Here is a 22962-nt window from a genome sequence, read left to right as displayed (position 1 = left end):
ACCCTGCCTCGTTGTATTTCAGTGCAGCGAGGATGAGGGTGACCTTCCACGCAGGTTCAAGGAGAGTGTGAGGATTGGGCAGAGCACACTCCTTGTGCCGTCTGCATCCCCAGCGACCTAAAAGTCTAGGAGAGAATGGAAATAAGTGCATCCCACCTCCTCTGCGCCCGTCTCTGGCCCAACAGTGAGGCCGCACACCAGGGACGGGAAGGGAAGCCTGGGGTCCGGGGCAGGCCTGCCACCTGCGGGCTGTGTCCCTGCTCAACTTCCCAAGACCGCAGTGTTCTGATTTTGAAATAAATGTTGTACAACTGCTGTGTGTTTCCATAGAATTGTGTCAAAGAAAGACAGTTATAGAAATATGAGATTTCTTTTAAAAATGTAATGTGCTAAAGCGAAACAAAAATCAGGGTTCAGTATACATAGTAAGAAGTAGAGAAAAACCCTAGTCCCCAGATATTGTATATATACTTTCTAAATCGCAGGGCTGGCTAATTATAGCTATACAAAAAGTGGGGTTTTGCTATTATTATTTTACTATAAATCAGAATCTGTAGTATTTTTTAATACTAAAAAATATGCAGATACTAAAAGAAGCATTTGGATTTTTTTCCAGCTGTAATTTTATTCATGGATTAGTACACGTTGAAATAGTAATATTTCAGTTATTTGAATTCAATTTCAAATATTTCAATTCAATTATTTCAATATTAATATTCCTTAAATATTGAAAAAGCCACTAATTCCAGTTTAGATCAAAGTAGATGATAATTTTGGTGCTGAAGAGCATAGGTTCCGGAGGGTGAGTGCTGATACTAAACATACAGATTCTGACAGTGGCTCAGTCCTGTTGGTGTCCTGTTGCTTTTGTGCCTTCTCCCTCTGGTGCTGTGCTGGAATGGACCAGGGCCTAAGGAACTTGGGGCTGGAGTGAAGCTGGAAGCTGTCGACAGGAAGAACCCTTCCTTGGTGTGTGGCAACCCCAGCAAACGTTGTTGAAGATCGCCGCTAGTGCATTTGGACGATTGGGGTGATAGTTACGATTACTGGTGAGACACCAATGTACGTTTTATTTTCACGTGTTCATGTCTGGTGTTATTCCACTGCTGTCACTGTTCTTAAGGTAATGAGCATCGGGAATTGAGTGGCTGACTGATCGCTCCCTTCTCATCACAGGAATTGTTGAATTAAAGAGCTTGAAAAACTTCTCCCTTCTGTGAGAGGTTACCTAACGGGGCCTCCTCTGAAACCGTGTGCCCAGGTCAGGGCACTGCACTGTGTTGTTTTTAGTCTCTAAGGAAAGCATTTCCGGGAAGGGGAAGTTAAGAACTTGCAGTACTTTTTTTCCTGAAAAATATTGACCCTGGCCTGTCCTGTTTTTGAAAGGGAAGATTCAGGGAGAAGGGAGTGAATTGTTCAACAGCCTGTGGGGGCAGAGGAAATGTGTGTTATGATGCCATTAAACTAGCATCACACAAGTGTGTTTTTGTTTTGTTTGTTTGTTTTGTTTTTTATATACAGATACCGAATTATAACGTTGTACACCTGAGACCTGTACAATATTATAAACCAATGTTACCCCAATAAAAAATTTTAAAAATTAATTATTTAAAAAACTAACAGTGCATGAGTTCAAAGGGTTTTCTGGGTGAAAACCTGAAATATGGAAGAGGGCATGGCAAAAATAATTCCTGTAGCATTTCTTCACCGTATGTACTGGATAACCAACAGGTCGTTGAGACAACCTGAGGGTTGTGGTTCTGCGTAGACGTGCAGGGGCCCTGTTTTCTTCTTTGAACTAAGAAGCAGAGCATGGATTAATTGTTGTATGCATCTGAGGTAGGATAGTCTGGGTTCTTTGAAAAGAAGAGGGAGGAAATATGGAGTCATACGGAGTCTGATGAGGCTGTCCTGTTGAAGTTTGGACTGGCCTGTTAATATTTTCCCTTGCTGCTGGCGAGAAGCGGTAGATGATGTTTATTAAAACGTTCAGTCTTTGAGGACATCACTGGCAAACGGTCATAGTCAAACACGTTTTTTGTACTTTTAAAGTTCAAAAAGGTTATATAAAAAAGAAGTTTGCTTGCTCTGCTTACAAAATACAGTATTAAAAATTACTTCAAATTCTTCTTAGCTGTAGAATTATATTTTAGCTATGAAGTAATATTTTCCATAGTGTCTCTTAATATCCGGAATGGTCATTACTCTTGGATTCTTTCTCTGCCATGGAGGAATATGGGATCTAAAACAGAATCCTGTTTTTGCAGGTGTGATGGACATAAATCCTTATGTCCAGCTGGTTGGTTGGTGTCAGGAGAACGGAAGAACTCTGGTAGCACCCGGCGGTGAGTGGACTGGCTCAGTGTTCTTTGAAGTCATTCCTGTATGACTGGCATTGCCCATTCTTATTTTTGTTTGTGCAATCCACATTTCAATAGAAGATGTATGATAAAAATACTATGCAATATTCTCTTGACCACCAAGTGACCCAAATGTCTGAAATCTGCACGTTCTTCCCCATAATGAAAATGGACTGTGTTGGTAAAGATGTACTGGGCAGCCATTAAAAAAAAGTTGCTGGAAGTTTTTTTATCCAATGAAATGAGTACCAATGCTGTAGGTTGACATTTAAAACTAGCTATTTCCAGTTGCTAATTTATCTTATAACTTACATTAATTAATTAACTGAACCATAAGATTATTAAATGTAGAAATTGAAGTTAAGTGTAGTCCTGTAGAAATCTAAGAGGTGAGAACTAATTCCACAGTGCATCTCTGGACTTGCCAGGCTCCTTCACCAAACCAGCTTAACGGCTCAACTGGACACACATGGAGGGCTTCTTCCTGTTTTTCTTCATTATTAGAAATATTAAATTTTTAGAGACTTGCTCTATCAAGTCTCTGTTTTTTAATTTAAGAATGAATTAAATATAGTGACTTCGTGATCTTGGCATTTTTAAAACAAGTTGCTAGAAGAAATATATTTTCCTTCATTAAAAAGTGTAAAGGCAGAAATACAGATTAAGGAATATGTCATTCGAGATTGGAGCAGATGTTTAACCTTTTAATTTGAATGATTCTGGAATTTTGCTGCTTTTTAATTTTTTACACTTAAATACAGAGAAATATTAGAATTTCTCATCAAATTATTGAATTCAGTGAAAAAAAATTCAAGAATTAGGGGCCAGCTCCGTGGCCAAGTGGTTAAGTTCGCGTGCTCCGCTGCGGTGGCCCAGGGTTCTGATCGTGGGCACAGACATGGCACTGCTCGTCAGGCCACGTTGAGGTGACGTCCCACATCCCACAACTAGAAGGATATACAGCTAAGATATACAACTATGTACCTGGGTGGTTTGGGAAATCAAGCAGAAAAAAAAAAAAAGGTTGGCAACAGTTGTTAGCCCAGGTGCCAATCCTTAAAAAAAAAAAAGGAAGATTGGCAACAGTTGTTAGCATAGGTGCCAATCTTTAAAAAAAAGAAAAAAAAAATCAAGAATTAAAAACAATCAGCAAGAGGGGCGGGCCCTGTGGCTGAGTGGTTAAGTTTATGCGCTCCTCTTCAATGCCCCAGGGTTTCGCTGGTTCGAATCCTGGGCGCAGACATGGCACCGCTCATCAGGCCACGCTGAGGCGGTGTCCCACATGCCACAACTAGGGGGACCTACAACTAGAATATACAACTATGTACTGGGGGCCTTTGGGGAGAAGAAGAAGAAAAAAAAAGATTGGCAACAGATGTTAGCTCAGGACCAATCTTGGAAAAAAAACCAAAAAACAATTAAGAAGCCAAACAAAACAAAACAAATAAGAAAACCATAACCTATTCAAAAATATCCAATTAGTCTAGAAAGGTTTTACAAAATAAATCACATCTTCTGTAATTCTGATTTTGCCATGTAGACAGATCTCGAGTTGTTTGTCCTATTTTTCTGTAAAGCTGACTTTAGAACAAAGTTCTTTAAGGCAAGGTGAGATGTCTGTGGGTCTCCAGACACGCAGTTTGGGCCGGCGGCCTGGAGCTGCAGCTCCCACGTGTTCCGGGCCCTCTGGGAAGCCGCTTCTTGGCAGCTGCAGGTGCCCTGCCAGACTGCCTGGAGGGCTCGGCGTTTCACCCGTCTCCTGCTGCCGTGCGCGTCCAGAAATAGTCTGTGCAGCATGTTAAGAAGTAGACGTCTCGATTCCTGACATCACTCACAGGAGCTGAGGCCTGAGGGGAGCAAACCTCCCACACCCCAGCTGAGGCTGAGGCTTAAGGGCCTCTCAACAGGAATCGGAAGCTATTTAGTTCATAAAGTCAGCAAAGTAACAGCAGAACTCAGTCTAGACTTCTAGTTTTCACCGTAGAATTGATTGGTTATATAAATGTCACCAAGCTGAAATCTGAGTGATGGTTTTACCATAGACTAATTTAGCGACAGAAATTCTTTACTTTAGGGTCAAGTTATCTTCTCTAACAGGTTTAAAATCCTGAGATTTCGTCCCGATGTACAATGTTTACATTAGAATCTTCAGTTAATCCGCCTCTAAACCTCACACACTTGTTAGCAGTCCTTTTGCAAACTAGCGAGTGTTTTATACACTAAAATACTGGCTCCCCAGCCTCAATTCCTATAAGTACTTGGTTTCTCTGCAGTAGATTCCTCATCTGCTCTTTTTTTCTGTTGAGATATAATTCACATACTGTAAATTTCACCCTTTTAGTTTACAATTCAGTGGGTTTTTTCAGTATATTCAAAAGGTACAACCATCCCCACTGTCTACTGCAGAGGTTTCCATCTCCCCAAATACAGTATCGCCGGTCCCCATCGGCAGTCACTCCTCATTTTCTCCTCCCCCTCAGGCCAAGGCAATCGATAATCTACTTCTGTCTCTGTGGATTCAACTGTTCTGGACCCTTCATGTAAATGGAATCATACAATATGTCGCCTTTTGTGTCTGCTTCTTTCACTTAGTGTAATGTTTTCGGGGTTCATGTTGAGGCATGTATCAGTACTTCATTCCTTTTGATTTACAAATATTATTCCAGTGTATGGATATACTGCGTTTTGTTTATGCATTCATTAGTTGATGGATGCTTGGTTTGTTTTCACCTTTTGACTATTACAAATAATGCTGCTATGAACGTTCATGTTTAAGTTTTTGAGTGAATGTATGTTTTTATTTCTCTTGGGTATAATGCTAGAATTGCTGGGTCATAAGGTAACTCTGTGTTTGAGGAATTGGCAAACTATTTCCCAAAGAGGCTGCATATTTTACATTCCCACTAGCTATGGATGAGAATTCCAATTTCTCTACATCCTTACCGACATGTTATTGTCTATCTTTTTTATTACAGACATCCTACTGGGTGTGAAACGCTATCCCATTGTGGTTTTGATTTGCATTTCTATAATGACGAATGATCTTGAGCATCTTTTCATGTGGTTATTGGCTTTTGTGTATCTTCTTTCAACAAATAATTCAAATATTTTGCTTATTTTTTAATTGGGTTCTCTGTCTTATTATTACTGAGTTGTAAGAGTTCTTTGTTTGGATATTGGACCCTGTTGTCTTTTCATTTTCTTGATAGTTTCTTTTAAAGGGCAAAAGTTTTTAATTTTGATGAAGTCCAATTTATCTATTTTTTCTTTTGTTGTTGTGCTTTTGGTGTCTAAGAAAATACTGCTTAATCTTAGGTCACGAAGACCTGTCACAAAAGACTATTCTTTCTCCATTGATTGGTCTTGGCAAATTTATCAAAAATCAGTTGACCATAGATGTATGAGCTTATTTTTGGATTCTCAGTTCTGCTCCATAGTCTGTTATGTCTGTCCTTATGACAGTACCACACTATCTTGATTATTGTAGTTTTGTAGTAAATATTGGAAATGAAGAGTGTGAGTCCTCCAACTCTGTTCTTCCTCTTTGAGATTTTGACTTTTCTGAGTCCCTTGCATTTCCATGTGAATTTTAGAATTAGCTTCTCAGAAAGAGCCAAGTGGGACTTTGATATAGATTGCACTGAATCTGTAGATCAATGTGGGGAGCACTACCATCTTGAAAATACTGAGTTTTCTAGGCCATGAACACAGGACATCTTTCCATTTATTTAGGTCTTTAACTTTCTTTCAGTGACATCTTGTAGTTTTCAGTCTCCAACCTTGCACTTCCTTTATTGAATCTGTTCCTGAGCATTCTATTCTTTTTCAATTGAGGTGAAATTCACATAATATACAATTAACCATTTTAAAGTGTACAGTTCAGTGGTGGTGTATTCATAAGGTTATGCAAACCACCAGTTCTCTCTAATTTCAAAACTTTTTCCTCACTCCATAAAAACATCCTGTACTTACTACGCTGTACACCCCCCACTCCCTGCCTGCCCCCATCCTCTGGTAACCTCTAATCTGCTTTCTATGGATTTGCCTATCCTGGATCTATTATACAAAGGGAATCATACAATACATGACCTTTTGTGGCTGGCTTCTTTTTCTTAGCATAATGCTTTCAAGGTCCATGCGAATTTACCGTGTGTCAGCAGTTCCTTCCTTTTTGCTGCAGAATACTGTTCATTGCACATAGACGCCACAGTTTGTTTATCCTTTCATCTGTTGACGGGCATTTGGTCTGTCTGTACTTTCGGCGATTATGACTAACGCTACTATAAGCATCCATGTACAATTTTCTGCATGGACAGATGTCTTCATTTCTCTTGGATGTTTACCTAAGAGGGGAATTGCTGGGTCACATGGCAAGTCGATGTTTAACATTTTGAGGAACTGGCAAACTGTTTTCCAAAGCACCTGTGTCATTTTACATTCCCACTAGCAATGTTGCTATTTTTCAACGTCCTTGCCAACACTTGTTATTTTCTGTTTTCTTAATTAAAACCATCCTACTGGGTGTGAAGCAGTATCTCATTATGGTTTTGATTTGTATTTCTCTAATGATCAGTGATGTTGAACATCTTTTCATGTGGTTATTGGCCATTTGTGTATCTTTTTTCAAGAAATAGCTATTTAGGGGCTGGCCCAGTGGTGTAGTGGTTGAGCGTACACGCTCCGCTTTGGCGGCCTGGGGTTCGCCACTTCAGATCCCTACACACCACTTATTAGGCCATGCTGTGGCAGTGTCCCACATGCAGAGTGGAGGAGGATTGACACAGATGTTAGCTCAGCAACAATCTTCCTCAAGCAAAAGAGGAAGATGGGCAACAGATGTTAGCTCAGGGCCAATCTTCCTCACCGAAAAAAAACCCCCCAAAACCCAAAGAAATATCTATTCAAATCCTTTGCCCATTTTTTAAATTGGGTTGTCTTTTTGTTATTTATGTATTATTTAAAAATTATTATTTAGGGGCCGGCCTCATGGCTGAGTGGTTAAGTTCGCGTGCTCCGCTGCAGTGGCCCAGAGTTTCGCCGGTTTGAATCTTGGGCACGGACATGACACCACTCATCAGGCCATGCTGAGGCAGAGTCCCACATGCCACAACTAAGAATATACAACTATGTACCGGGGAGCTTTGGGGAGAAAAAGGAAAAAAATTAAAAAATCTTAAAAAAATTATTTAAGTATTATATCCATTTCTTATTCTTTGCTTGTTATTATTGTAAGAGTTCTTTATGTATTCTGGATATTAAACTCATATTGCATAAATGATTTGCAAATGTTTTCTCCCATTCTATAGATTGTATTTTCTCATTCTTGACAATGTCTTTTATGTACACTAGTTTTTAATTTTGATGAAGTCCAATTTATATATTTTTTTCTTTTGTTGCTTGCATTTTGGTGCTAAATCTGAGAATCTATTGCCAAATCTGAGGTCATGAGCACATACCCCTATGTTTTTATCTGTGAATCTTATACTTTTATATTTGAGTTTATAATTCAATAATTATAACTTCTAAATATGTTATAAATATATATTTGAGTTTTTGATCTATTTTGATTTAATTTTTGTGTTTGAAGTGAAGGGGTCAACTTTATTCTTTTGCATCTGGTTATCTAATTTTCCCAGTACCAGTTCTTAAAGAAACTGTTCTTTCCCATTGCATGATCTTGACACCATTGCTGAAAATCAATTGGCCATAGATGTTTAGGTTCATTTCTAGACTCTCTATTCCATTTGATGTATATGCCTATCCTTATGCCAGTATCACACTGTTTTGTTTTGTTTTGTTGGTGAGGAAGATTGGCCCTGAGCTAACTAACATCTGTGCCAGTCTTCCTCTATATTGTACGTGGATGCCACCACAGCATGGCTTGATGATCAGTATGTAGGTCTGCGCCCAGGGTCCGAATCCGCAAGTCCCAGGCCGCTGAAGTGGAGCACATGAACTTAACCACTGTGCCACCAGGCCAGCCCCATTGTGGGTTTTTTTGTTTGTTTTTACTTTATTTTTTAGAAAGTTTTAAGTTCACAGCAAAATGGAGAGGAAGGTACAGGGATAGCCCTTGTGTTCCCTGCCCCCAAACATGCATATCCTCCCCCATTAGTAACATCCTCCACCAAAGTGGTGCATTTGTTACAATTGATGAAGCCACATTGACACATCAAAATCATCTGAAGTCCATGGTTTACCTTAAGGTTTATTTTTGGTGCTGTACATTCTGTGGGTTTGGACAAGTGTGTAATGACATGTGTTCATCATTATGGTATCATACAGAGTATTGCCACTACTTTAAAAATCCCCTGTGCTTTGCCTAGTCATCTTTCCTACACACCAAACTCCTGGCAACCTCTGACCTTTTCACTGTCTCCACTGTTTGCCTTTTCCAGAATGTCATATAGTTAGAATCATACATAGGTAGCCTTTTCAGATGGGCTTCTTTTAGTTAATAATATGCATTTAAGATTCCTCCATATCTTTTCGAGGCTTGATAGCTCATTTCTTTTTACACTGAATGATATTCCATTGTCTGGCTGCATCTTAGATTATTTATCCATTCACCTACTGAGGGACATCTTGGTTGTTCCCAAGTTTCAGCAGTTATGAATAAAGCTGCTAGAAACATCCATGTGCAGATTTTTGTATAGATGTAAATTTTCAACTCCTTTGGGTAAATACCAAGGAGCATGATTGCCAGATTGTATGGTAACAGTATGTTTAGTTTTGTCGGAAACTGCCAAAATGTCTTACAAATCGGCTGTACCATTTTGCGTTCCCACCAGCCGTGAACGAGAGTTCTGGTTGCTCCACATCCTCGCCAGCATTTCCTGTTGTCAATGTCTTGGATTTGGGGTATTCTAATAGGTGTGTAATGGTATCTTATTGTTGTTTTGCGTTTTTCTGATGACATATGATGTGGAGCATCTTTTCATATGCTTATTTGCCATCTGTAAATGTTCTTTGGTGAGGTGTCTTTTAAGGTCTTTGGCCATTTTTTTAAATCCTATTGTTTTGTTGTTGAGTTTTAAGAGTTTTTCATATATTTTGGATAAGTCCTTTATCAGATGTGTCTTTTGCAAATATTTTATTCCATTTTATGGCTTGTGTTTTCATTCTCTTGACAATGTCTTTAGCAGAGCAGAAATTTTTTATTTTAATGAAGTTCATCTCATCATTAATTTCTTTCAGGAATGGTACCTTTGGTGTCATATTAAAAAGTATCTCCAAAGCCAAGGTCATCTGTTTTCTCCTGTGTTATCTTCTAGGAGATTTATAATTTTGCATTTTACCTTTAGGTCTGTGATCCATACTGAGCTAGTTTTTGTGAACGGTGTAAAGTGTGTGCCTAGATTCATTTTTTTGCATGTGGATGTCCAGTTGTTCCAGGACCATTTGTTGAAACGATTGTCTTTGCTCCACTGTATTGCTTTGCTCCTTTGTCAAAGATCAGTGGACTGTATTTATATGGGTCTATTTCTGGGCTTTCTGTTCTGTTCCATTGATCTATTTGTCTGGGGTTTTTTTTTTTGCCAATACTACACTCTCTTAATTACTGTAGCTGTATAGTGAGTCTGAAACTTGGGTAGTGTCAGTCCTCCAACTTTGTTCTTCTCCTTCAGTATTGTGTTGGCTATTCTGAGTCTTATAAACATTCAAATCATTGTGTCAATATCTACAAAATAACTTGCTGGGATTTTCACTGGGCTTGCACTGAATCTAAAGGTCAAGTTGGGAAGAACTGCCATCTTCACAATACTGAGTTGTCCTATCCATGAATATGGAATGTCTCTCCGTTTATTTAGCTCTTTGATTTATTTCAGCAGAGTTTTGTAGTTTTCCTCCTATAGGTCTTGTACATGTTTTGTTGGATTTTATTACTATTTCATTATTTTGAGTGCTAATGTAAATGGTATTGTGTTTTTAATTTCAAAGTTCACTTGTTATATACTGGTCTGTAGGTATATAGGTGTAGATATACTGGCATTACTGGTATATAAGAAAGAGATTGAATTTCATATGTTAACCTTGTATCTTACAACCTTGTTAGAATTGCTTATTAGTTCCAGGAGTTTTTTTGTTGATTCTTTTGGATATTCTACACAGACAATCATGTCATCTGTGAACAAAGTTTTATTTCTTCCTTTCCAATTGGTATATATTTTATTTCTTTTTTTGTCTTATTGCAAAAAGCTCACTGTTCAATTATTGTAGCTTTGTAGTCAGTTTTGAAATCTGGAAGTGTGAGTCCTGCAACTTTGTTGTTTTTCAAGATTGTTTTGGCTATTTGTGGCCCCTTGCAGTTCCTTATGAATTTGAAGAATGACTTTTCCATTTCTGGAGAAATGACTATTGGGATTTTGATAAAGGTTGCATTGAATCTGTAGATTGCTTTAAGGAGTATTGCCACCCTTACAATGTTAAGTTTTCTAGTCCATGAACATGGAATGTCTTTCTGCTTTTTAAGGTCTGCTTTAATTTCTGTCAGCAGTGTTTTTTAGTTTTCAGTGTGCAAGTCTCTTACCTCCTTGGTTAAATTTACTCCTAGATATTTTATTATTTTGGATGCTATTGTAAATGGAATTGTTTTTGTTTATTTCCATTTGGAATCATTTATTTCTGGCACAGAGAAACAACTGATTTTGTATCCTGCAGCTTTGCTGAATTTATTTATTAGCTCTAGTTGGTTTTTTTGTGTGGATTCTATGGAGTTTTCTTATATAGAATGGTGCAATCTGTCAAAAGTGCAAAATTCCAAAAGATTCAAATTTCCAGATTGAATGCCTTTAGTTTTGTTTCTTGTCTAATTCTTCTGGCTTTGACTTCCAGTGCAATGTTGAATAGTAGTGGTGAAAGTGGGTCTCCTTGTCTTTTTCCTAATTTTAGGGTGAAAAGATTTCAGTCTCTCATCATTGAGTATGATGTTAGCTGTGGGTTTTAAAAAAATACCCTGTGTCATGTTAAGAAAACTCCCCTCTATTCCTAGTTTTCTGAGCACTTTTATCATGAAAGGTGTTGAATTTTGTCCGGTGCTTTTTCTGCATCTATTGAGATGATTGTGTGGAGGTTTTTTCCCCTTTGTTTCGTGGTGTATAATCCTTTTAATGTGCTGTTGGGTTAGTTTGCTGCTATTTCGTTGAGGAGTTTTGTATCTACATTCATAAGGGATATTGGTCTGTAGTTTTCTTGTCATGTCTTTGTCTAGTCTATTATTTTTTATGCTATTATAAATTGAATTGTTTTCTTAATTTCATCTTGGGAGTGTTCATTGCTAGTATGTAGAAACACAATTGACTTTTGTACATGGATCTTATATCCTGAACCTTGCTGAATTTGTCTCTTAGCTCTAACGGTTTTTTTGTGTGTGGACTCCTTAGTGTTTCCTATCTGCAAAGTTGTGCCATCTGCAAGTGGGGACACTTTTGCTTCTTCCTTTCCATTCTGGATGCCTCTACGTCTTCCCTCATGCCTCTGGCTAGCCCTTCACCCTGTTGAATAGCAGTGCCACGATCAGGTACCCTTTTGTTTTTCCTCATCTTGGGGGGCGGTGCTCAGTCTTTCCACATTAAGTGTAACGTTTGCTGTGGGTTTCTTGTGGATGCCTTTTATGAGGTTGAGGAAGTTCCCTTCTATTCTTACTTTGTTTTATCATGAAAGGATGGTTCTTTATTCTATTAATGTGGTGTTATTCTATTATTGCTTTTTTATGCTGAACAAATCTTGTATTCCTGTGATAAATCTCACAAGTCTCTGTGTGTGGGTATATATATATATGTGTGTGTATATATATATATATTTTTTTTTTCTTCTTCTTCTTCTTTTTCTTCTTACATGTTGCTGGTCTTGGTTTGCCCATATCATGTAGAGGAATTTTGCTTCTATATTCATAATCTAATCCACTCTTTTTAAATGTTTTTATTCCTAATACAGTATCTGAGGCTGCTCTGAGTGCTAAGTAAAAACAAAAATGGGAAATAAGTCAAAAAGTTTAGTTATTTAGAATGTTCCTCCACAGTATGATTACCCGTCTCTAAGACGGATTCACCAGTGTCATGAAAGAGCTTCCTGTCTGGTGGTGCAGCGGGCTGGCCCTTCCTGGTGGCCGTCATTGAACCCCGGGAAACTTTCCACTTGAGATGGTGATATGTAAAATGAAAATTCAAGTAGATCAGCCATTTAATCAAGGTATGAATAAGAGAGTGGAGTGTAATGAAAATATATGCAAAGGGACTGTGAGCAAAAATAAGGTGAAGGCCATTCCAGCTTAGCAGAAAACAAAATTGCTTAAGGCTCATGATAAGTTATGATTATGCTGGCCTGTAAGTTAGTGTGAAAACATGAGCGCACACAGATGTTAGGTCCCTGTTAACTGCATAAGAGAGGACGTGTTTGAGCCTTGGACAGTGGAAGGACCCTGAGGCAGGATGGCAGAAGGCTGAGTACTTAGGTGGTTCACAAATGGGAATTTCAACATGAGATTGTAAAAGAAGAACCAACCGATTCACACGCTCTTCAGATATTCTCTTCCCCGGGACCGGGCTGGGGCTAGACTGCTTGAAATGTGTGTGTGTCTGTGTCTGTGTGTTATACACTCTGTTATACATACTTTATATTCATGTATATCTATTTTTGGAGTTTAAATATAGTAAAAGATACAAAGAAACTAATATTGTCTGTTTGAATGATTTGTTTCTGTTAGTAATTTGGTTTCACAATTTGTTAGCTGTATTTATTTTACTTAAAGTGAATTTATATTTTAAACATCATTTATGCCTATAGATTTTTACATTAAATTTTATGTTACGGTTGTAATTACATTATTGTCAGAAAAAAATGTATTTGCCACATTTGTCATAGCTTGTGTGTGTGTGTGTGTATAATTGTGCTTCTGAGAGCAATTAAGGTGCTTGAAAGTAGAACAGCACGTGCTGATCTGTATAGTTGCCCCTGGTGTACACTCAGATTCTCATAGATTCCAGATAAAAGAGCCTCTTCAGAGAGAGAAAGAGGAAAAGAAGGCCAGTTTTTAAAACACGTAAACTATAACATGCAAAGGTACTTTTCACTGATATAAATTTCATCCAAGGTGTTACATATTCTATCCAGTATCTTTCTAGAGAGGACTAAAAAATATGGCAGGGCCCTCTATCCCTTCAGAAGAAGCAATCTGCTGGAATTTTCGTTGAAGCTACAAAATGACAAAAAGGTGTTAGGCAGACATATAGAAAACCCTAATAACACAAACCTTAGCATTTCCTTTCCAGGAAGGTGGTTGGGCCTCACAGTGAGATCTCGATCTTCATTTGGTGATGGCCGGGCAATGTCCAGTTAGGAATCATCTCCTTACAAATAGGGGCAAATTGAGTCCTTTTGTTGCAGTAAAATCTGGCAGCAGAGTTTTAGGTGGTACATCATAGAGCCAACTCTGTACAGTTAAAACTAGATCTGTCTGTTAAAGAATATTAAATAGTGTCAGCTGAAAGTTACATTTTTTGCTTTTTCAGTTCTTTTGAATGGTATTGCTATTTTGAAAGTAATCCTGATTGCTTTGTATGTGTATGAATTTCCAGTACTCTAGTTGCTTGGAGTGGCTTGTTTACCAGTGAAAACAGTGTTGTGGAGGCTGTTCTATCAACAGGCTTCTACGTGTGAAAATCTGTTCTGTAGCTGATGACGGGAGCCTCCACCCCAGCCGGCCTCCTCGTTCATCTGGGCAGGTGAACAGGAAGCTCTGTGAAACCGTGATGGCTCATCTGAGTGACAGCGGGACCAGGTCCCCTGGAAGGACGACAGTCAGATGCATATTGCTGTGCACATTTGCAGCACAGACTGCAGCTGTACTCGAGTTCACTTCAGCACACATTTCCACAGTGACGTCTGTGCTTGTAGAGCGGCCCATGCAAGGATAAAACATGGTTCCTGGAGGAAGGGATCTATTTATCTTTTGTAAAACCTTTATTGAGATATAATTCACAGACTATACAATTCATCTATTCATAGAGTACAATTCAGAGGTTTGTAATTTATTTACAGAGTTGTGCAACCATCACCACAATCAATTTTAGAATGTTTCCATCACCCCAAAAGGAAACTCTGAACAATGTAGCTATTTTCCCTCACGCTCCATTCCCCCTAGCCCTGGGCAATCGTTAATCTACTTTCTGTCTTCATAGATTTGCCTATTCCGGATATTTCGTGTAAACAAAATCATATAATATCTGGCTTTTTGTGTCTGCCTTCATTCACTCACGTGGTTGTAGGGTTAATCCATGTTGCAGCATGTATCAGCACATCACTTCTTTTTAGTTCCAAATACCATTTCATTGTATAGGTAAACCACAATGTGTTTATCCATCGTTGATGGGCATTTGGATTGTTTCCACGTTTTGGCTATTTTGAATAGTGCTGCTATGACCATTTATGTACAAGTTTTTGCATAAACATGTTTTCAGTTCTCTTGGGTATATAGTTAGGAGTGGAATTGCTGGATCATATAATAATTCTGCGCTTAACTTACTGAGTAACTGCCAGACTCTTTACACAGGAGCTTCAGCATTTTGCATTCCCAGCAGTAGCGTGTGAGGGTTCCAATTTCTCTGTATCTTTGCTAACCCTTGTCGTCTATGTTTTGTTTATAGCCATACTGAATGTGAAGTGCAATCGTATTTTTGGATCTCCTTTTTCTTGAATGCCCAGGATGACTTCACACATCTACCTATTTTCATGGCAACTTCGTGAAGTTTTTGTCCATTATTTCAGTTTTATAGTTGAAGAACTGAGGTCTAGAGAGACTGGGTACCTGGCCCTAGGCCTCTTACATGGTGTGTGGAGGATTTGGTAGCAGGCCCCTTTAGTTAACTTCAGGAACTCCTTTGCCATTTCCTCTTGACCACGCTGCTTGAAGGTCCTACACGTGGACTCCTGATTGTAATGGAAGGAAAACTTAAAATGGGGAACACAGGAGAAGGAGATATAAATTCCAGTTTCGTATGTAGACATCTTCACATGGGGAGCAGTGTTTGCATTAATCTTTGAAGGATGCGCAACATTTTAATGGAGAAATGGGATGGAAGAGAATATTAGGTAGAAGGAAGAGTATGCACAAAACCAAGATGGCAGCAAGTTCCTGGCAAACTTAAGAATTACGGACATTGGGAATAATATGCAGGGCTGCAGGGTAGGGATGGGGCAGAAGAATAGGAGGGGAGAAGTGACTTAAAACATTAGGCTCAGACTGATTTGTGATTGGCCTTGTAAATGTTTTTACTTTATTTAAAATATGAAATAATTTTAAAGATTCGGAAGAGTCACAATAGCGGAAAAAAACTCCTCTCTGCGAAACCATTTGAGATTAAGTTGCCGAACTGGAAGTTTTGCCAGTCCCCCAGTCATAGCCATTGTGGAAACAAGTAAGCAAGCCGAAAACAGGTGCAGCCCAGGGTCACACGTGTGTTTACAGCCCTGGCTCCTTAGCGCCCTTTGGTCTGCAGCCATTCTTCAGTCTTTCCTTGACTTTTATCAACTTGACACTTCTGAAGAGTCCAGGACAGGGATTTTGTAGCATGCTTCTCACTTTAGGTTCTCTGATGTCTCCTCAGGAGCAGACGCGGGTTGTGCCCCTGGGAGGAGGACCGCAGAGCGATGCTGTGTTCTCAGGGCATCATCTCAGCTGGTGCACGAGTTCAGGCTGTCTCTTTCCTGTTAATGTTAACTTTGGTCACTTAATTAAAGAGGGATGTGCCAAGTTTCTCCACTGTAAAATTACTCTTTTTCCTTTTGTAATTAATACATACTTGCAGGAGAGTGACTTTGAGATTATGTAAATATTCTATTCCTCATCAAACTTTCACCCACTAGTTTTTAGCATCTATTGATGTTCATTTGGTGAATTAGTTATTAGTATGATGTTTGCCAAATGGTAATTTTCTAATTCCATTATTCCTTCTATATTTACCAGTTGGCTTATGCTCCCCTGTGATTTATTTATTTTTCAGTTTTTTACTTATAGGGGTATGGAGTCGTGGATTCCTATTTTAATCATTGTGCTGCCGTCTGTTTCTGCCACTATATAGGAACTTGGTGGAGGAGGGTGGGGTAGTGAGGTTGGGCAGCAGCCATCCTTGACCTCAGGGAGCTGACAGTTTACTAGGGACTGTTTGGTGAGTTCTCCAATAACTGCAACAGATGATAGCAAGGAAATTAGTCAAAGAGGTAACACCTGGCCAGAAAGAGAAAGAAGTGCTTCACAGAGAAAATTATATGACAGTGCACTGCTCTGTAACAAATTACCACAAACTTAGTGGCTTAAAACAACACAAACTTACCATCTTACGGTTCTGGAGGTCAGGAGTTTGAAATGGGTTTCATTTTAGTTTTGGAATATTGGTAAGGCATTAGTAGGATTAAAGGATTGAGGCCATTTTATGAAAGATCTTTCAAAGCCAGAATGAGGAGTTTCTAGACAACTTTGTGATATAACTATATTTAAGCATTTATTTGGCAGTAGTAGGCCAGATTAAAAAGGAGGAATGGGAAGACCATTAGAGAGATGCATCGTCTGTGAACATAAGGAGTATGGGCTTTACCTAGTGCTGTTGGAATGGGGCTGGGAAGACATGAGACACTTTGCGATTGCTACTTACGTGATTTGGCAAGTGACCGAGTAAGAAGACATGGATGAACTGTTTATTCACTTTCTTGTGGTCTGAAGGGCTCTGTGAATTGATGGGCCAGGGAAATAAGTTTGGTTCCTGGCCTTGTAAGGCTCTCTTTTCTTGTAAATATCATGTTCTGTGGTAAATGCATTTTAATATGACAGCAAAAAGCTATCCAATGCAGAAAAATAAATTGAACTTGCATATTTTGCTGTGGGACAATTTTCTGTGGCCATTTGATATGATGAGCAATACTGTTTTATGTGATTGAGTCTGTGCCTCAGGTAGACATTCTCTACCAGAGGTCCGATGAGGCATTGCGGTGATTCCATCAGTAGATGACCCTGCCACTGCAACACAAATATCCTTATCCTTTCTCTTGTTCTTTAACTTGATTGCAAATCGTATCACAGTTTCCCCGAGGCATTTCATGGAACGTGAATTCCCTCCACGCTTTCTGGAGACATTGTAACAGGATGGTCTTCTCTTTCTCTGTCAAGAGTGTTCAGTCAGCTATATTCTCCTCTTTATGAACCTGTTTATTGTACCATTGGATCCTAACATGCTATCACCGATGAAGCCGAGCTGTGGACTTATTATAAGTCAAACTTCTTTAAAATAAAATTTATATTTTTTCTTGTTATAGATCATAGGAAATTTGTAAAATATGAAGCATTATAAGGAATAAATTATTAATCCCACCACTAGATAGAGTTCGCCATTATTATTGTTATTTATTTTTTAATCATCTTGTCTTTTTACTTGACACTATATATGTATATATATATGATATATATATGTAATTTAAAAATTAGAATTGTGATTTTATCACTCATTGCTTTTGTAGCGTTCTCCCCCCTTTACTTGAAAATATAATTTGAACATATTCCCTTTTGTTTAAATAGTCTTTGAGAACCTGGCTGTTAATGACTGCATGATTATCTATATTATGAGTACACTACAGTTTATTTAGGTTTTTACTTTGTGTTGGACATTGACTTTTTCTAGTTCTTAAATAACAATGGAAGACATCCTTTAAAAAATATATTTATATATGTTTGTTATTACTTTGTAATTGTTGTAAATGGAATTATTGGATTACAGAGTATGGAAACAATTTTGAAGCATTTGATAAATACTTCCAGATTACCCTTTGTAAAGCTTTTTCCTTCTAATAACAGTGTTAGAAAATTTGGACATGAAAACAAAAAATGGAACAAGACCAGATCTCTCAAAATACAGGCACAAATTTTCTGTGAACATTGTGTTAGCAAGGAGTATGTTTCTTTTGCTCACATTTTATCCACAAGTTCTGGTATGTAAAAATATTCAAAAAATGGCATTTCTTTCTAAAAAATATTTTAAATAAAATAACATACAGATCGACTCGGTAATCAAAAGTCCCCCAACAAAGAAAAGCCTTGCACCTAATGACTTCACTGGTGAATTCTACCAAACATTTAAAGAAGAACTAACACCAATCCTTCTCAAACTTTTCCAAAATATTGAAGAGTAGGGAACACTTCCTAACTCATTCTATAAAGACTGTATTACCCTGATACCACAGCCAGAAAAAGACACTACAAGAAAAGAAAACCACAGACCAATAATCCTTATGAACATTGTTGCAAAAATCCTTAACAAAATACTAACAAACTGAATTCAACATCATATTAAAAAGGATTACATACCAGGGCCAAGTGGGTTTTATTCCTGGAATGCAAGGATGACTCAACATATGAAAATTGATCAATATGATATACCACATTAACAGAATGAAGGAAAAAACCCCACATAATCATCTCAATTGATACAGAAAAAGCCTATGATAAGATGCAACACCCATTCATGATAAAAACACTCAACTTAGGAACAGAAGGAAACAACCTCAACATAAACGCTATATATGAAAAGCCCCACAGGAACATCGCACTCAGTGGTGAAAGACTAAAAGCTTTTTCTCTAAGATCAAGAAAAAAGCAAGAATGCCCACTTTCACCACTTCTTTTCAGCATAGTACTGAAAGTCTTTGCCAGACTAATTAGGCAAGAGAAAGAAATAAAAGGCATCCAAATTGGAGACAAAGTAGTAAAATTATCTTTGTTCACAGAGGATTTGATCTTATATGTAGAAAACCCTAAAGAGTCCACAAAAAATCTGTTGGAACTAATAAATGAATTCAGCAAAGTAGCAGGATACAAAGTCTACATGATACCGACCCTGATATCAGTTTCCCTACATTAAACCCAGCATATATGGGGTTAAAACCAAAACATTTCTTTCCCTGCTTACTCCCTGGCTTCCTGGCTCAAGAATCCACTGTCCTCCATGGAGACAGACACCGCCAAGGACAAGCACCTGGATTATCTCCTCCCTGCAAAGAGATACAGGCTGGTGGGAAAGCTCTGACTAGCAAGGCCATATGCTCCCCCGCCCCTACCTAAAACCCCACATAAAAACCCTTCCTTTTAGCTTTTCAGGGAGTTTGGGATTTCAGCGTTAGCTGCCCTTTCTCCTTGCTCAGTGCTGTGCAATAATAAAATTCCTACTTTCTTCCACTATACCCGGTGTCAGAGATTGGCTTGCTGCTCAACAGGTGAAAGAACTCACTTCAGGTTCGATATCACCTAATCTTTGTCCATGACTGTGACCCCACTTCCTCCCTGTTCCCGGATGCCTTCAAGGTCTTCTCTTTCTCTCCAGTCATCAGAAATTTTGGTGCTCCACCTTATGGTCTTTCTTCATTCATTGTGTTAACACTCTGTGGACTTTTACAGCTGGAAAGTCTTGTCCCTTCATTTCTGGGAAGTTGTCTTGATTTGTTTCTTTGATAGATTCCTCCTCTCCATTTCATCTGTTTGTCTTTCTGTAGCTTCCATTATTTGGAAGCTAGAGGTCCTGGTCCGATCTTCTAATTCTTTATTTTTTCTGTCCCATTTTCCATCTCTCTTTGTCTATAACATTTCCTGGGAGATCTCTTTAACTTTATCCTCTGATACTCCTTTTAGGTTTTTAAATTGTTCCAGAATTTCTGGGGGCTGTTTTCGGTTCTTTAAATATACCTGACCCCTTTTTTAGAAATCTGGTTTGTTGAGGTATAATTTACATAAAGCAAAATTCAGACTTCTTAGGTGTCCACTTCAATGAATTTTGATGACTGCATAGAGACCTGTAAATGCTTTAACAATCAAGTAACAGAGTATTTTGATTTCCTCCCAAAGTTCCATCAGTCTCCTTTGTAGTCCCCCTTCCTACTCCCAGGCTCTGCAGAGCGCTATCTTCTTTCTGTCCCTATAAATTTACCCAGAATGTCATATAATGGACTGATATGGCACATAGATGTTTGTGCCTTGCTTCTTTCATTTGACATAATGCTTTCGAGATGCATCACAGTTGTATGTACCAGTAGTTTATTCCTTTTTTATTGTTAAGCAGTATTCCATTTTACAGACGTAACATAATTGGCTTATTCATTCCATTGATGTATATTTGAGTTGTTTCCAATTTTTAGCTGTTATTAATAAAGCTGCTCTAAACCTTTGTGTTTAGGTAAATATCTCTTGGGTAAACATCTAAGGGTAGGATTGCTGGGTCTTATATTTATAAGGGTCTGCCAAACTGTTTTCTCTCCAGGCTGTACCATTTTGCACATGCACTGGGAATATATAAGAGTTCTAGTCACTCTGCATCCATGCCAGCACTTGTTAGTTTCTAAAGTGTTAGCCTTTCTATGCACGTGTAGTGGTGTTTCATTGTGGTTTTAATTTGCATTTCCCTAATGATTAATAATCTTAAGTATCATTTTATGTGCTTATTTGCTATTCATATCTCTTCTTGTGTGAAATGTCTATTCAAGTCCTTTGTCCATTTTTTAAAAATTAGTTGTTTCTTTTCTTATTATTGAGTGTTGAGAGTTCTTTATATATTCTAGACACAATTCCTTTGCCAGATATGTGTTTTGCAAGTATTTTCTCTCAGTCTGTGAATCATATTGTCATTTTCTAAACAGTTTTGTTTGAAGAGCAGATTTTTAAAATTTTAATGAAGCCCAGTTAATCAGTTTTTTTCTTTTATTATTCATTTCTTTTAGGTCCTGAGAAATCTTTTTGTATCCTAAGGACATAAGATTTTCTCTTCTTTCTAGAAGTTTTGTATGTTTAGGCTTCACCTTGAGGCATTTTATAGATGGTGCAGTGTGGGGGTCAAGGTTAGATTGTTTGGTTTTGACACGTGGATTTCTAATTATTCTAGCAAGATTTGTTGACAAGATTGTTTTCCTTTGAATGATCTTGACACATTTGTGGAAAACACATTGACCATATGTGTGTGGGTCTGTTTCTGGACTCTTCACAGTTCCATTGATTTATGCCTCTATCTTTACATTGACCCACCTCATCATGCTTATATAGCTTCCTGGTAGTCTTTATCAGGTAGTGTAAAGCTGTTTTATTTTTAGAGTTTATTTCTTTAATTTGAATATCAATTTTGAATTTCCATATAATTGTTCTTCAGTTTCTACAACGGAAAAACAAAAAGGCCTGCTGAGCTTTAGCTGGAATTGCCTTGAGTCTATTGATCATTCTAACACTACTGAGCCTCCCAGTCCAGAAAAACTGCTCCATTTCTTCATTTGTTTCAATATGCTTTAATTCCTCTCATCATTATTGTGTCATTTTCAGGATACAAGTCTTGCACATTTTTTAGATTTATCCTTAAGTATTTAGTGTTTTTTGATTCTTTTATGTTACTTTTTTTTGAAATATTAAATTTTCAATGATTTATTGCCTCTGTAGAAATGCAGTTGGCTTTTATATATTGCAGCTTTCTTCAACTCGCTCCTTAGATCAGGTAGCTCCTTTGTAGCTTCTTTGGGATAATATATAGAGATAGATGATCATGTCATTTGAAAATAAAGACACATTTGTTCTTTTCTAACTTGTATGTCTTGTCTTTACTTTTCTTGCCTATTGCACTGGCAAGGACCTCTCATACTGAATGTGAATGGTGAGAGTGTGCATTTTTGCCTTTTGTTTCAATCTTATGGGGAAAGCACTCAGTCTTTCACTGTCGAGTATGATGTCAGCTGTCCTTTTCTGGCTGAGGAGGTTCTCTTCTTTCTGGTGTGCTGGGGTGGCACTGAGCTCTGTCAAATGCTGTCTCTGCAGCCGTGAGCTGGCCGCACGCTTTATTCTTCTTTAGTGTTCATGAGGTGAAGTAGATTGATAGATTTGTGAATGTTGAACCAACCTTACTTTCCTGGATTGCAGGTTCCTTTTTACATATTGTTAGATTTGATTTCCTTAAGGTTTGTTGATTTTAACACACATGTTTATGAAGGATGAACCGAGTGTTTTGGTTTTTTTTCAATGACCTAGAATATAGTCTTTCTTGTGAATTTTCTACATCCATTGAAAAGCATGTGTCTTTTGCTGCTTTTGGGTAGCGTGTTCGATAAATGTTAATTAGTTCAAGTTAGTTGAGTGTTGTTCATGTCTGCTGTATCCACTGCTTTTCTATTTACTTGTTCTCTTGATTACTGAGAGAGGATCAAGTCTCCAACTATAATTATATATTCTTTCCATTCTATAGGTTTTTGCTTTGTATGTTTTGAAGCTCTATTGTTAGGTGCGTATGCTTTTATAATTGTTTTGTCCTCTTAAAGAATTGATCCCTTTATCATTATGTAATGCCTCTTTTTACCCCTGGTAATTTTTTTTTGAAGTCTCCTTTTTCACGTATTTTATAGCCTTTTCAGCTTTCTTTTGATTAATGCTTACATTGCATATCTTTTTTCAAGCTTTTACATCTTACCTGTTTATGTCTTTATATTTAAAGTGGGTCTCTCGTGAACAGCATATGGTTGGTTCTTCCTTGTTTTTTAATTCAGTTTGACCTCCTCTATTTTAATCGGGTTGTTTTTACATTTAATATATTTATTTGTA

At 37.9% G+C, this 22962-nt stretch overlaps 1 protein-coding gene across 1 annotated transcript in view; it reads left to right on the top strand.

The window, feature by feature from the left end:
* Window positions 1-22962, top strand: part of L3MBTL4 (L3MBTL histone methyl-lysine binding protein 4) — a 306581-nt gene that overhangs the window by 3588 nt on the left and 280031 nt on the right. The window contains 4 exon segments of the mRNA XM_070221201.1: window positions 893-968; window positions 970-1004; window positions 1007-1066; window positions 2268-2345. Coding sequence (XP_070077302.1) covers window positions 893-968; window positions 970-1004; window positions 1007-1066; window positions 2268-2345 — 249 coding nt within the window.

The sequence above is a fragment of the Equus caballus genome, chromosome 8 (assembly GCF_041296265.1).
Source record: "Equus caballus isolate H_3958 breed thoroughbred chromosome 8, TB-T2T, whole genome shotgun sequence".
Classification (NCBI taxonomy): Eukaryota; Metazoa; Chordata; class Mammalia; order Perissodactyla; family Equidae; genus Equus; species Equus caballus.
This window is presented reverse-complemented; position numbering and strand designations above follow the sequence as displayed.